The sequence below is a fragment of the Limulus polyphemus genome, unplaced genomic scaffold, assembly GCF_000517525.1.
Source record: "Limulus polyphemus unplaced genomic scaffold, Limulus_polyphemus-2.1.2 Scaffold686, whole genome shotgun sequence".
NCBI classification, from domain to species: domain Eukaryota; kingdom Metazoa; phylum Arthropoda; class Merostomata; order Xiphosura; family Limulidae; genus Limulus; species Limulus polyphemus.
Genome location: NW_013666296.1, coordinates 446,926 through 462,031, shown reverse-complemented (window position 1 = coordinate 462,031; position 15,106 = coordinate 446,926). Strand labels below are relative to the sequence as shown.

Sequence of the window (15,106 nt, the reverse complement as noted above, 5' to 3'; positions counted from 1 at the left end):
GTCTAGACGAACGATACTAAGGAAGGGCAGTGTTACGACAGCAGAAGTCACGTGACCCTAGTAACACGTCATGAACTTCTAGAAGGACCCTGTCCCTTCCTGAAGTCTCGGGAGGTTACTAGATATGCGGTATTCTTATATATATAAGACCGGTAAGAACTGACGGCAACAATTTAATTGAACTGCGGACAGAGAGAGACGTATTGTTGAGTCGAGCACGTGAAACGTTCGTTGTGAATTATAGCGTTTGATATAGCGCGACTGTGGAAATTAAGTGTATTGCAAAGTTGTATCCAGAAAGAATAAACCAGTTTTATTTAAGAAAGGACTTGTATCGCTAAAGTTCCTTCGGAAAGAATTTTTACGGAAAATTAACTAACGAACGGAGGCGTAACAATTTGTTGGTTAGTTGGTGTGTTGTTAAGCGTAAAGTTACACAAGCTATCAGTACTCTTCCAACAATAAATATCGAAACCCGATATTTAACATTTTAAGCACGCAGACATATCGCTGAACCATTGAGGTCGAATTCATTTGTAAATATGATTACAAAGTATGAATACAAATGCACGGCAATATAGTAACCTGTTTTCGATCATTTAAATCTTTTAGCAACAAACCATTTCTGTTTTCATGTGAATGGCTAGAGGGCGTGTATTTTGTTGTTATTTCATAACAGTGAAGACTCAAGAGTTTTAAAATATAAAGTAGAAGACAAGTATTGTGTATGAAATACAACTTATTGCTTAGTGTACTACGTTTAAATATTAAGGCACTGTTATAAGAATACTATTGATTTCCAAAAAGAATCATAGAAAATTTAAGCCAATTATTGCAAAAAATGTATCAACAAACACAGATTTTAAAGGCTTATTAAAGAAAAACCAGGAGTCCAGTAAAGCCAAAGCTAAGCGGTAAACCTGCACTGTGCTCGGTCTGTATATAGTGTTAATGAAATTTGAAATTTAAGAAATTCACAATGCTTCAAGACGATGCCGTTATGGGAACCAATGACGACGCGTCAATATGTAAACGGTTTGCTGTACAAATGGGATATTGGAAAGACAAATATCTTCCATATTTTGTGCGCTCTCCAGAGAGGAAGGCACCAGAAATAAGTCGAGGTTACTTTGCACGAGTTGCTGGCATGAAAACAATTTTAGACCAAGCTTTGAAGGTTTAGTATACGTTACCGTACATAAGTTTGATGAAGGTTTATTTTTGGCAGAAGTAGTGATCACTTTATAATTTTTGTATTTTTGGTATTTTAACTATTTCTTTACTGTTTTTTTTATAGTATTACAATTTACATCTATGATCTGCAAGATCAAGATTATAATATTATTACTATGTGGTAATAGAAAAGTACAAATTACAATATAAAAATGCAGGGCCCTACATTGCTTACTTAAACTTTATGTTTACTTTTATTACTAATATTAAAATATGCACTTTTTCTTGAAGTGTGACTGAGTAATATTAAACAATTTATATGTTGTTGAATTTTGGTCAGTTGTGTGAAATATATAGTCACTACTGTTTCTTTTCTCTAGGTCTTCACTAGCTGAAGTTGTTGTGCAATTTTTCCAGAATACAACTTATAGATCACAGTTTTTAACATTGAATAAGACTTGTTTTTAATACTTTTGCTAAAAAGATAACGGGAATTAAGAAGAATGCTTACCTGCAATTTGTGTCAAGGAGATTGTGCACTAATAAGATTAGTAAAACAGGTTTAAATGTAGCTTTTATGCTATGGTAACTCTGCAGTGATAGGTTGTGGAATAAATATATTTATCCAAATTCAAATAAAAAAGACGTTAGAAAAGGCAAGGTAACAGAAGGGCATTTCAACCATCACCAAAAAAAAAAAAATTCAACTTGAAAAATAGTCTTTCATATTTACATGTACATACCTACTGTGATGCATAATGCTATTTTTTTCAAGTAGAAGGATATTCACCTATTAGAGGTAAATATGTATTTATGTGTTACATTGCTGAGGGATTGGCTAACTTGGGCTCATATCTTGTGATACGTAACTATAAAGTTTTTCATTAGGGACTTTGGGAGAACATAAGATCTATAGCAGGTGTTGTACTTATGTGCTGATCACATTTTCATGTTTGTGATTATAGTGGTGGGGCTTCATCTTTCACTTAGTCACTCTTAATGGACATTGATGATAAATTACTGGTGTTTTTGGAGTGTGTAACTGGAATACTCACACACACATTTTTATCCTACTGAATCATCAATTGGTATTTGAAGGTGAAGACTACTTGCAAGTTTAGAATTACTTCATGGCTGTCTGGACACTTGTATAAAATACATGTTCTTTACCTGTAGGGAAAGTAACAAACTGTACACATTGAAACATCATACATTCAAACAAAATTTAAATGTAACAAACTAATTACATATGTACATCATTAGGCAAACTGTTTCATGAGTTTTTTAACAGTAGCCATAAAGTTAATTATGTTGAAAAGCAAGTGTGCATCTAGGTTTCCAAAGCTTAAGCATAATACCTGTAATGCTCAGGTTGCTAGTTAGAACATTTTCAGGCCATAGGAAGACTGTTCAATCCTAACTACTGTATTGGCCTGATTATAGGGTAATCTCGATTATAAGGTGACCCCCATTTTCAGAAACCATGGGAAAGAAACAAATTGAGGATCATAACATCCTCTTTTTAGGTCCACAAAATCAATACTATAATTGAACAGTGTGCAGGTGAATTAGTTGCATGAATTAGCAATGACCTTAAGCGAATATGTGGCTCTCATGCATAGACAGGTGTTATCTGGACATTCAGGAGTGTAACAGGCTAGAGTAGGGGGAAGGGGCCTGTGGTTGGCCACGATTATAAGGCAGCTATGCATTTTATAGCCTAATTATTAATCAAAAACATTGCTCTATAATCAGGCCAATAGAGTATTTCAAATATGTGAATTAAATGTCCTCCTCATTCTTCTGCACTTCAGAAGAAATAAATGTAACTTAATGACTTAACCGGGTATAATTTTAGCACTCTTTGCATGAACTTGATATTATTCAAGTAGTAAGAAAAATAAAACAAAATTACCACAATACTCTTTTTCTATAACTAGATTTTTTATTAATTGAACTGAAAACACAAACAGCAGAATTTAAATGTTTGATCATTTTTCCCACTTATATCCTTCTTTCTTTCCTCTTTTGTTTTATTTAACCACAACACCAGTGAGGTTCTTACAAGGATGTTACCTCTTTCAAAATTTCCATGCCTCAAGGTACATAGTTTTAACTGCAATATTAAATAATTATTGAGCTCTCTTGAAATGACAGAAGCATTCTTAATACTAGCATCTTAATAATGAAATTTGAAAATATCATCCAAGAATCTGGCAAGGTCTGTATGTATAATTAAACATATATGCCACCTAAATGCATCAGAATTACCTAACATTTCAAATACTATTCCTATCATTCTTCACTGCCTGAAAACAGTGTATTTGTCAGTATATATATATATATACATGTACAGAAAAAAATCAAAAGATGGAATATCAAAAATTATAAGAACAATATTATGGTTCCAGAAATGTTTATAGTTTTGAGCAATATGCTAGCTTTTATAAGAACTGTCTCTGTTAGAATTAAATGCAGTATTAAAAAATGAACAATTCAATTTATGGTGTGACTTGTCAAAGAAGGAGTGGTGTCTAGAAATTTTCCTTGTTGGATAGCTCTTTTGTTCAGAAATAAGGGTGTTTAACAAATCTGTCTTATAGTTGACATTCCAACTTTATAAATGGCAATAACTCTATCAGTTGATAATCTTTATATATCTTAGGATAGATAAGGTGTAATTATAAGGAACTACATGGTTTGAATGTGATTTCTATTCTTGTTATCTAAGTACCTTTGTTAATTTTTTCATTACTATTCTGAATATTGGTAAGACTAAGATGTATTCTATTACAGGGCAGTTTGTAACACTTATTTTAGGTGGTGTGTATTTTTATTCAATTCATGATATAATTTTTAGTCCCAGTGGTATATATCTTTCCACATATAAGTCCAATTTGTTGACATAAAGAGTGAACAACAACAGTCTCAAATAAAGTGTTAATGGATTGCACTAGTCACATTCTCACAATCAAGTTAAATATCAATGCTTTCTTTCACTAAGTTATTTTATCTCTAGTTCCGAGGGTTTCAGAAAGTTCTTGAGATAGTCATAACAAGACTTATATAAAAACTTTGAAGAAACTTGACAAAGAATTAGTGGTCATTTAATTGTTAGTTTTCAGTTTCAAAGTCTCTTGACACTGAGGAAATTTCAAGTGATCAGATAACTGCAACATGGCCCTAATTGAAAAATTGGTGTAGGGAATACCAATGAATTCTTAGTAAGATGTTGGGATCCATTGTCAGAAACTATTTAGAAAATCATTTTGGAAAGTTGGCATTTATTTGACAATTTTTTAGTTGTTTTAGAAAAGTGATTGGATGGAAGAAAGTAGAGAGTTGTAATAAATGGAATTCAGTCACTGGATTAATTTCACAAGTAGGATACCTCAGGGCTCAATGTTAAAACCTTTCCTCTCTTTGATTTACATCAGTGATATAGATGAAGTAATAACCAATACATTATTTAAATTTGCTGATGACATTAAAGTTTTAGGTGTTGCTGGCTGTGATGAGGATGTTGATACTGTACACATAGATTTAAATTATTTGGTGAGGTGGATCAATAAATGGCAGATGGCTTTTAATTATAATAAATACAAGGATTATGTGGATTATCATAATCTTAATTATAAGTAGGATTTTGATGGGAATAACCTTAACTGTGTTATGGAAGAAAATTATCTTGGTGGTCTGGTTATCAGTCTCTTAAGTCATCCAAGCAGTGTGCTGTTGCTAGTGGTAAAACAAACAGGATTTCAAGCTGTATGTTTAGATATATTGAATACAAGTCTAAAGAAATTATAATTTCATTGTACATGTCACTGATTAGGCCACATTTGGAGTACTGTGTTCAGTCTTGGTCATTTTACCTTGGGAAAGACATTGAGGTCTTTTTTCTATATTTGCTTGTATGTACCTGGTACGAGTAATGTTATACTAATGGATTAAGCAAATGTAATCAATTAATGGGGCCATCAATTAATTGGTTAGCAAATACCATATCGCTAAGCTCTATTTATCAATTTCTTATAATTTTTGATATCTTCATTGGTTTTTTGGACAAGAGCAACTCAGCTAATATTGACTACAGAAAGCCATTGATAGTGTGTTCCAAATAAAAGTATTAGTGAGTTGGATGATCATGTAAAAAAAATTGAAAATTTTCTACTTGAGAGGGTGTGTTCATTGTGGTCTGTCATAAGTCTATTTTGAAATCTTTGTTGTTGTTTTTTTTATTTATGTCAAGTTTACTGATGATAATATGCTGGAAAGAGCTAAATCTGTTGAAAATTGTTTTGTTACTTAAAATGTTCTTTACAACTTTACTGCCATAATACTGAACTAAAAATGGAAAATTAGTTTTGTTCTTAAGGGATGTAAAGTTGTACACTTGGGCTATGGAAATCTTAAAAATATCTTTTTTTGTGAAGGTATCATTGATGTGCAAAAAACAAGAGAGAGAGAATGATATAAGTGAGATTGTCAATAATGCTCTAAAGCCCTGTGTGTATAGGTTTAATGAAAAAAATATTTTATTTTCTTTATAAAAATGTTTTATTTAAAGAAAAGAGTTTATCCTAACCTTATATAGGATTATTGTTGTAGGATTGTAATCCTGAAGGTTTTTCTGAATTCTGGGATTTCTGGATTTTAGTGGCTCTAATTCTATTATCTCAGCTGGGGTTTTAAATCTTTTACTGAAGAGTGCACTAGCACTGGCTATGTAGGGATGGCACAGATGTTTGTATTAAAGCAATACAAAAGTCATCTGGATTTTCTTCTCTACAGGTCATCAGAAGCTAGATATGAAGAGCTACCTGGCATAATTGCTCTATCTCTGGTGTATGTGCTACTTTTCAACTGTCCAGAGTGTCCCCAAGTTGAAAACCGGCAAATAGCCAAAACCAAGATTTCAGATTTTTGTTCATCATCAACTTACCTCAACAGGCCTAATACCTACCTAGTTCTAGCAGTAACTATAATTTTATCATCATTTGATAGAGCAAAACAGTCTACAATCTTTGACTACCTATTTGGTTATTATTATTCTATGCAAAATTTGGTGAAAAAAATCATAGCTCTATTGTAAATGATTTTACACCCCTTGAAGTTAACATTCTTACAGTATTCTGGTGTTCCTTTAAAAAGCTTAAATACAGGGTGAAACAGGAATTACCAGCCAATAATAGATGAACATTGGATGACTGTAACATGTAGAATACTCAGTGCTTTGTACACTATACAATCGGTGTCTTTGGGAAGTTTATTTTCCATATAAACTCGAGATGGCTTGGTGTGCTATGTGATCATTAGCCGTATCAAGTGATATGTTCACTTCCATCCCTATCTTGTTTGTTTCCTTTTTCAAGTTCAGTATTCAGCCCTACATAGCTTTTTTATTTAGCAATAAATTTTTTCATAATACTTGTTTATTTACATTCTATTTTGTCTTAATCAAAATTAATTAAACTATCTGCATTTCTTGTCTAACATAAATGATAAATCTTTTCGGTTTTTTCCTATATTTTTAACAATTTATAGTTGGAAGCTATTGTAATTAGCTAAATAAAATAACAAAAGAAATACATTAATAAGAATCAGTGGAGTTGAAACTGGCTGGATACATAAAATGAAAATTTCTCATCATCAACAAAAAAAATTCTAAAATGAAAATATGTATTTTAATGTCTTTCAAAACTTTCTCAGAACAAAAATTTAATCTAAAAATAATAAAATACTAAATTGAATTATACACTATTTTTAAGCCCAAATTAAATACTATTTAGTAAGTTTGTCAGAAATTTCATTCAATTTTGATTTTGTGTCACCACTGTGAAAAGAAAAAATCTGAGGATATGTGTGTGTGTGTGTGTGTGTGACACCCATCCAGTCTACAAAGGGTTACTATAGTCCTGGAATTTTCTTCAATAAATCTCGGGATTAGGATTGCAACCCTTAGTTTTGTGAAATAGCTTTAGTTAAATAAACTTTAGAAACAAATTTGTTAGAATCAAATCCATTTAATAATTTCAGCTGTAATTTTTCAAATGTTTCTTAGCACAGTAGGATGATTGAATAAAAGTTATAATTTGTCACACAATCAAAGTTAATGGAACTTCATAATAAGGCAACTAAAACTGAAAATGGTAACTTACATATGGCTTAAACAAATTATTGTCTTGTACATTAGTAACTTTGTTAACTATTTTTGAATTAAAAACTTTGTTAATCAGAGTATTTCTTGTTACAGTTTTATGAGTTACTATTTGTAATTAAGCAAAAAAAAAAATTTTCTTATTAAAAAGGAGCACTTTTATTCCAGATTGAAAATTAATATTTTATCAGTATATAACTCTAAGTTTGATTTCAAGTATGGAAACATGTCATTTTTATTTGTTATGGCTAGTTGTTTGCAGATTGTCAGATTGTTAACCTGGGTGCAGGGTTTGACACACTCTACTGGAGATTAGAAGATGAGGGGATCCATGTTCAAAGTTTTACAGAAGTGGATCTTCCTGGTGTAACTTCTAGGAAATGTCATGCTATCAGAAGTAGGAAACCTCTACTGCAGCATCTAGCTGCAAATGGTAAATACTTTATATATATATATATATGTGTGTGTGTGTATATATAATGTTACCTACATGCAAAATCATTTAACAACTTACTCTATTCTTTTAAGTTTAAAGAAGAAAATAGAACATATTTTGTTATTAAAAACATATACTGACACCAAAAACCTTTTTTTTAGAATTTATACTATTTCTGGTATTGTTGAATACAGCTGATGTTTTATTTGTGTTGCTAAGTCTAATTAAATGATCTAATTCAGATGCTGTAGCTTTAGTTTGTTTAGCAATTTCAATAACCATGATAGTTTCAATACTGTTTACCTTTGTGATATGAGAAAACAATGAACATCAAGGTCTTTTTAACAAGTTATATGTAATGAGTTTCTTCCCACAGTTATATGAAGCTTGAACCTGATTTAGCTCTTTTAATGACCTATAACAATGTAGAATTACAAAGGAAAATAAGAAATAATGAAAGTTTCTTCTATTCACTAATGTATATTTCCAATATGGTTTTATCTCACACAAAGCTATCTCGATGATCTTCCTGCCCACTAAGTATTGCTAAAAAAATTTAATGCTCAGCGCACCAATCTATATATATCCCAAAAATTTCTGAGAATGAATACAATCAAGGAGAAGAAAATTGAATTCACTTTTTTGGCACCTTCTTATATTTGGTCTGTCACACCCTCTTCCTCTACAGAATATTTCACCTTCCACACCTTTTTTATTTTACAAGTGATTAATTTTATATATGTGGTATATTACATGTTGCCTTTTCTTCCTAGCTTACAGATGTCCTTGATCAGATATTTACGCTATCTTCTCCTCTTATTCTTCTTCTCGCTATCTTCTCCTCTTATGTTGTCAAGAAGACAACATAATTCAATGTCTTCCCTGCATTTACAGTTTGGTGAGTTATGATTTCTGCTCTTAATACTGGTTACAGTTATTAACCTGTTCTCACAGTTGAGTTAAGGCAATGACATGACCATGTAATGCTGGCTTCAGTTTGTTGTACTTTTCGCTCCACTCTGATCCTCACTCCTGATCCATTTGGCTTTCACACCCATTTCTTTACCTTCCATCTCCCACCTGTACTCCCATTCCAATCTTGATTGATTTCTTTGTCAGGTTCACTGAGGTGTTATGTGGCATGTACTGCTTTCTTTCGAATTTCACATTCCTGATCTTTTATTCCCTGAAACCCTTCTGTTTCCTATGATCTATCCCCTGTAACACTAACTGGTTGGGTTCATCAACTTCTAAGGCTGGCGTATTCAGACTTATCCATGGAAATTTGCCATCTCCTCAACGTATCTTTTCATCAAATTTGTCATATCACCATGTGTTTGGCTGATTGTTCTTGCCATTTGCTTGAAGAAATCATTCAGGCCAGAATGTGGACTACTCCCTGTTCCTTTATTGCTCATTATGTGCACTATATGGCTGTATCTTTCTTAAATAGATATCATCTCCCTCCTGTAGTGATTCTAAAAACATCCGGTCGCCTTGACTTGGGTATGTCTTTTTCACAACATTTCATTTGTTTTATTTAAGGGACCCTCTTTTACCATTACTAATAGGATCCCACTCTGTAGCGAGTGTTGCCTGGTCAGATGTTCTTTCACTATATACTGGTACAGCTATAGCACTCACTCTAGAGATGGGGTGTTCCACAAGACCATTAGTGGCATGCCTTGTAGTATATACTTATGTGTCTCTAGGTATCCATAAGTTTAACTCGGTGGTGGACCGTCACTCATGGACTATTATGAGTAAAGCAAAAGGGGATTTCTGCCTATCCATGCAAATCCTTTGAATGGATAAATCTGGGATGGTGTGACATTACTCCGGTTTCTCCACCACATTTCCTTGTCCCTTTTTTTCTCTAAGTGGAGCACGGGAGCTCTTACTAGTTTTCTGTCACTGGGGTGGTGGACCAAGGAGGCTTCCTCCTGAGTGTGAAGTAGAAATTTACATTACAATACAAACATGCATTTATCCACTCAGTGAGAAGAGAGCAAAGCTGGGTTCCCTCCTTCCCTTTCCCCTGGATGCTTATTCCAAGGTGGACCAAATGTAAGTTGGAGCAGGACCAGTGCATGTGGAATCCTCCTCATAATACCATGTTCAGGATAACACTGTCATGTTCCCATGGTTGAGTGCAGTAGAGGTCCCCCTTCTCATTAATTCCAGTTGCAGGAGTTTTCCTTCCCTGCTTCTGCAGTTGAGTAAATGTTCCACTTCCTCCATGTAATTCTGGATGCAGGATGTGTCTTCCCTGTGTTTATGGTTTGGGGAGTTATGATTTATGCTCTTAATACTGGTTACAGGTATTAACCTATTCTCACAATTGAATTAAGGCAATGACACGACCCTGTAATTCTGGCATCAGTTTGTTGTACTTCTTGCTCCTATAGTGGTTTTGGGAGTTAGTCTGGTTTTAGCCAAATGTTAATTTTCTATTTGTAATTCAGGTTGCTTGATGTGGGACACTTTGTTTACTTACAGTTGGGATTGGTGTATATATACCACATGGTCCACCTGCCCTAGACACCATGTTTATGTCACTTTAATTTCATTTTTATCTGAGTGATCCTCTACCTCTTAATGCCGTGGACAGGTTTGGAACCTTGTCTGTCTGGTTAAGGTTGAGTAGATACCTAACCATGGCTAGATGTTTTTCTCCATCATTATATTTCGGCAAATTGTCTTTTGACTTGACATTTCTCCTCATGTGGGTATTGAGTTTGCTTTGAGTTTTCATTTCATAGAGCAGCTCTGGTCTGTCAGTGGAGGACAATTTGAACTAGTGCTCTTTTTTACTATGGATTGCACCTGTCAGAACAAATTAAGTATGTGCATATCCTTTTCTTTCTGCCCATGTCAGGTTCATTTTCTTCTCATAAAGTGAAAAGCATACCTGTTCCAGAAATAGTGTGGTGCCTTGCATGTGTGCTTCATCTTCATCTCTGAGCACACCAGTTATTTCTAGGTGGTCACTTTCCATTTAGCTTCACTGTTAAGCACCTACACCAGCTCCTCCACCTTTTCAATGTGGGATTCAAGCTTTTTGTCAGAAGAGGTAAGACCGTATCAAAAGTTAATATTATCTTACACTGAAATTGTATTTCTGATAGTTACTTACCTCCTCTCACACACTTCCCACCCTTCCTCTCCACTGCTGGTGTTCTTCACTTTAGATTCTGCCAATTCTCAAAAGTGGGGATTGAGCGGGAGTATTAGAGGGAGCTAGCTGTGCCAATATAGGTGGACCAATACTAGTGGTGGAGAGTGATCACATGCTATATACATATTTAAAGTGGAGAGAAATTTGTTTGGTATATATAGACTGGTGTGCTGAGCTTTAAAATGTTTTAGCAATGCTTAGGGGGCAGAAGGAAGATCAAGGTAGCTTTGTGTGAGATGAGTAAAGTACCTATTGGAAATACATTTTCAGTGTAAGAAAATGTTAATGCCTGGTTCCAGAATCACCTAACAAATGCCTTCAGGATTCTACATTTATTTTTTTATTAATGTGTGTGTGTGGAAGTATATTCAACTATATAACTATGAACAGTACCCACAAGTGATTACAACATTTTGTTCAACAAGCAAGAAGCAGTATTGGTCAAAAGTTTGAATCCATAATCTCAACATCAGAAGAAAAGTGTTATATTTACTGTGTACTTCTATACATAACACTTCCACTGCTATCTACAAGAACATATGTATTTACATGCTTGGTCGTAGTGGCTAACTGCAAGAATCTTTGTTTTTTTTACCCATGCTAAAGTACTGTACATACCGCGCCATCTGTCAATAGGAACATGAACTTATAATGGGTGTTTTGGAAAATATATTAGTCAGCCTCGATTTTATTTCATCTTTCATGATAATATCATAATTTGTTTGGATAGTGCAGAACTGAAAATACGACTTGGATTTTCAGATTGCTTCTTGGACTTTAAAGATGGCTCCCTTGAAAGGAGCTTCGGCATCATTCACTGGAGATATTTTGCAGGAAATATTCACTGATGAGGACTCTGAATCTGATCAATTTAATAATAATTCAGATGCAGAATATGTAGAAAATTCTGAGGATTATCGTATTAATGGTGAAAATGAAAGTGACTTGAATAATAGCAATGAATTGAGTGATGTGGACATGGATGGCATAAATGATTGTAGGCCTAATACTGGTGGCAATAATGGGGCTACAACTGGTCCTGCACAAGCACCTAGCCATGAACAAGGTCATCCCCATGGTAATCAGGGCAGGAGAAATGAAAATCAGATTGGCAACTGGACTAATGTACACAGACCTCCACGTGTACATCAATTCACTTGTACTCCAAGTGTAAACATACAGCCAGATAATACAGAGATCTGCCTTCAGTGGTGAAACTGTTTATTATTGATGAACTAATAGACAGTGTTGTCAGAGAGATAAATCTTTATGCTGCACAATTTTTCCAGGAATGCCAAGATTTGAAAAAATATTCCCATGCTAGATGATGGAAGGATTTGACTTCTGACAAACTTTGGCTGTTTTTGGCCCTTCTCTTCAATACTGGAATTGTAAAAAAGCCCAAGATTCAGATGTGCTAGAGTAATGATAAAAAAAATAGCAACCATTTTTTACCCCCAGACTATGGTTAGGGATATATTTCTACTGATATTGAAGTTATTTCCACTTCAATGACAATAGTGCATGTCCCAGAAATTGTCAAGATTTGACTGATTTAAGATTACATTGTAAATAAGTTCAAAATTGTATATACCCCACAAGAAAACTATTCCTAGATGAAGGAATGCTCAAATGGCAAGGTTATGTAATATTTTGTGTTTACAATTTGTAAAAACCTGTCAAATATGGGATGACAGGGCTAGTTCTTTCAGAGTCTGCTAGTGGATATGTTTGCAACTATAACCTCTGCTGTGGTGTTGGCAAAATGCTGCAACAAATCTGTGGTGGTCTCCTAGAATGCCTGTATGGGTTTGACTACAAGGTATGCATGGACAATTATTATAACAGTGTCGCCCTATTCAAATTTTTACTGGCAGATGAGTGAAAGATCCATATGTGTGGAACACTGAGACTGAACTGATTTGTGCCATGAAGCTGACAGACTGCAGAAACGTCTGTTGGTTTTTTGTCAATATGGAGATGTGTTAGTGTGGAAAGACCAGTAAAAATGATCTCCACACTTCTTGATTCCAGGATGGAGGACACTGGCAAGAAAGACAAGGACAATTCCTTTTACATGGGAAAACAATTAAATGGATAAAGAAATGTGTTCTGTATATGTTTGGACTTTGCATGGTTAACTCACACATCTTATACAATCATACTAATCCAGAGAAGAAAAACTCTCATTGCTGAATTTCAGAATTGAGGTGATTGATGGCATTGTGGCAGAATTTGGACAGGCAGTAACGGTTCGTCCCCCATCTTCCTCTGATAGTAAAGAGGAAGCATCCCAAGCTGTGGCAAGTCCTTGGACACCAAAGATTGATCTTGCCATACGTCTAATTGGTGGGCTCAAAGAACATCACTTAAGGGCCATGCCACTAACCAATAAAAAGAAAGAAATACCCTAATAAGCCATGGAGAGTTTGCAAAAAAAATGGTAAACACTCAGATACAAGATTTTATTGTAAGAGATGTGAAGACCTGCTCTACCAAGGGGAATGCTACAAAAGATACTATATTTATACTCATTTCTGATGAGATAAGACATTTCTACATATGTACATGAATATCCATTACAGTGAAACACTGAAGGTATTATTATTATTTCAAGTGATAAGGTTGGCAGCTTGAAATCATATATTTTTTCAGATGGGGCTAGCCTTTGAAAATAACGTTAAAGTGTTAATATTAGTAATAAGAACTTAGTTTTAGAACATAAATTGAATAACCAGTGTTTAATAGGCCCTTCTGTATCATTTACAACTATATGACAGTATTGATCAAGTATGGATGCAACAGTGTTTTCAAAGACCATCAAGTACTATTTCCTACCCTTCTTTTTTTATGTACAGAATTCTAAATTTACATCAGATAAGTTAGCAGCTCTTTTCAAACATTACTTTTCAACTGTTGCTACAGGTTTATAATTAATTAACATTTGGCTGGCAATTTCTTACTTTTAAATCACCATGTCATTACTTCTCCTCTAGATAGTTATTCAGAAGTATGTTTTACATCATTTAAATCTAGTTAAAAGTTAAGCATCATTCACTACATGTAGGTATCACATAATTTTCATAATACTACTAATTCTGAAGGTATCTTTTATTTATGCAGAAAAAAACACACCAATTTAAGCCCACATTCATAGTTCATCAATTTTCTTACACCACTTTGCTTTTCTTAATCTTTCATGACTATATTTGTGCACAAAAGTGTCAGTGTGAAAACATTTCAATGGATTGAGCTCTCTCAGTCCACAAGTAATAGCACTCAAACTATCAATTCCCTTAACAATCTTAAGCATCAAAATTATCATCCCCATCAAAATTATACTCATAATTTAAATTGTGATACCCCACATGCATTACCTTTTATCTGTTATAATTAAAATCCATCAGCTATTTATTTTCACTACTCACCAAATAATTAAAGTCCTTTTGTAAAGCGGTAGTATCCTCCTCACAGCCAAAACTTTAATGTCATCATCAAATTTGCATAATCTATTGACCATTCCTTCATCTGTATCATTGACATAAATCAAAGAGAAAAAAGGTCCTACACTAAGCTCTGAGTATTCACTCATGACATTAATACAATTTTACTGAACTCCACTTATAACAACTGCCTGCTTTCTTCCATCTAGCCAGTTTTCTATCCAATGAGCCAACACATCTCCCACACTTGTAGAGATAACTTCTTTAACAAGCCTTTTATGTGGCAAATTCATAAATGTTTGCTGACAGTGTTTATCATTCTTGTAGGTTTTCATAACAAAATTATTGTTTTTTGTTGGACTCAGAAGTATCACTAGTACTGTACTGGACATCATCATTGCAGATATTGGTAGAGCATATTGCTTGATAACATTCAGTAATCTTCATAGAATTATCTTCAGAGTTATTTTGTACATTCAGGTTTCTTTTATGTTTTAAATTTCATTAGTGATTAAAGTAGCAATGTCTGAAGTAAAATATTTTATCATCATTTTGTAATCTTATAATTCTGTACTTGTATTGTTACATATTTTAAAACTTTCTTTAGTTTTACATAACAGACTGTGAAGTAAAGCATATTGTTATTATTTGCATTTTGTGTATATTGAATATGTCATACACTGCACTATCTTTTGATTTTATTTTTACCTTATGTA

General features: G+C 33.7%; 1 protein-coding gene across 1 annotated transcript in view; it reads left to right on the top strand.

Moving 5' to 3' along the window:
- Positions 1 to 673: 673 nt before the first annotated feature.
- LOC106459955 (leucine carboxyl methyltransferase 1-like) overlaps positions 674 to 15,106 on the top strand; it is a 32,333-nt gene continuing 17,900 nt past the window's right edge. Inside the window, exons 1-2 of the mRNA XM_013919627.2 lie at positions 674 to 1,177; positions 7,586 to 7,766. Of these exons, the coding sequence (XP_013775081.1) occupies positions 980 to 1,177; positions 7,586 to 7,766 (379 nt within the window). The 5' untranslated portion in view covers positions 674 to 979. The remainder of the gene's footprint in view (positions 1,178 to 7,585; positions 7,767 to 15,106) is intronic.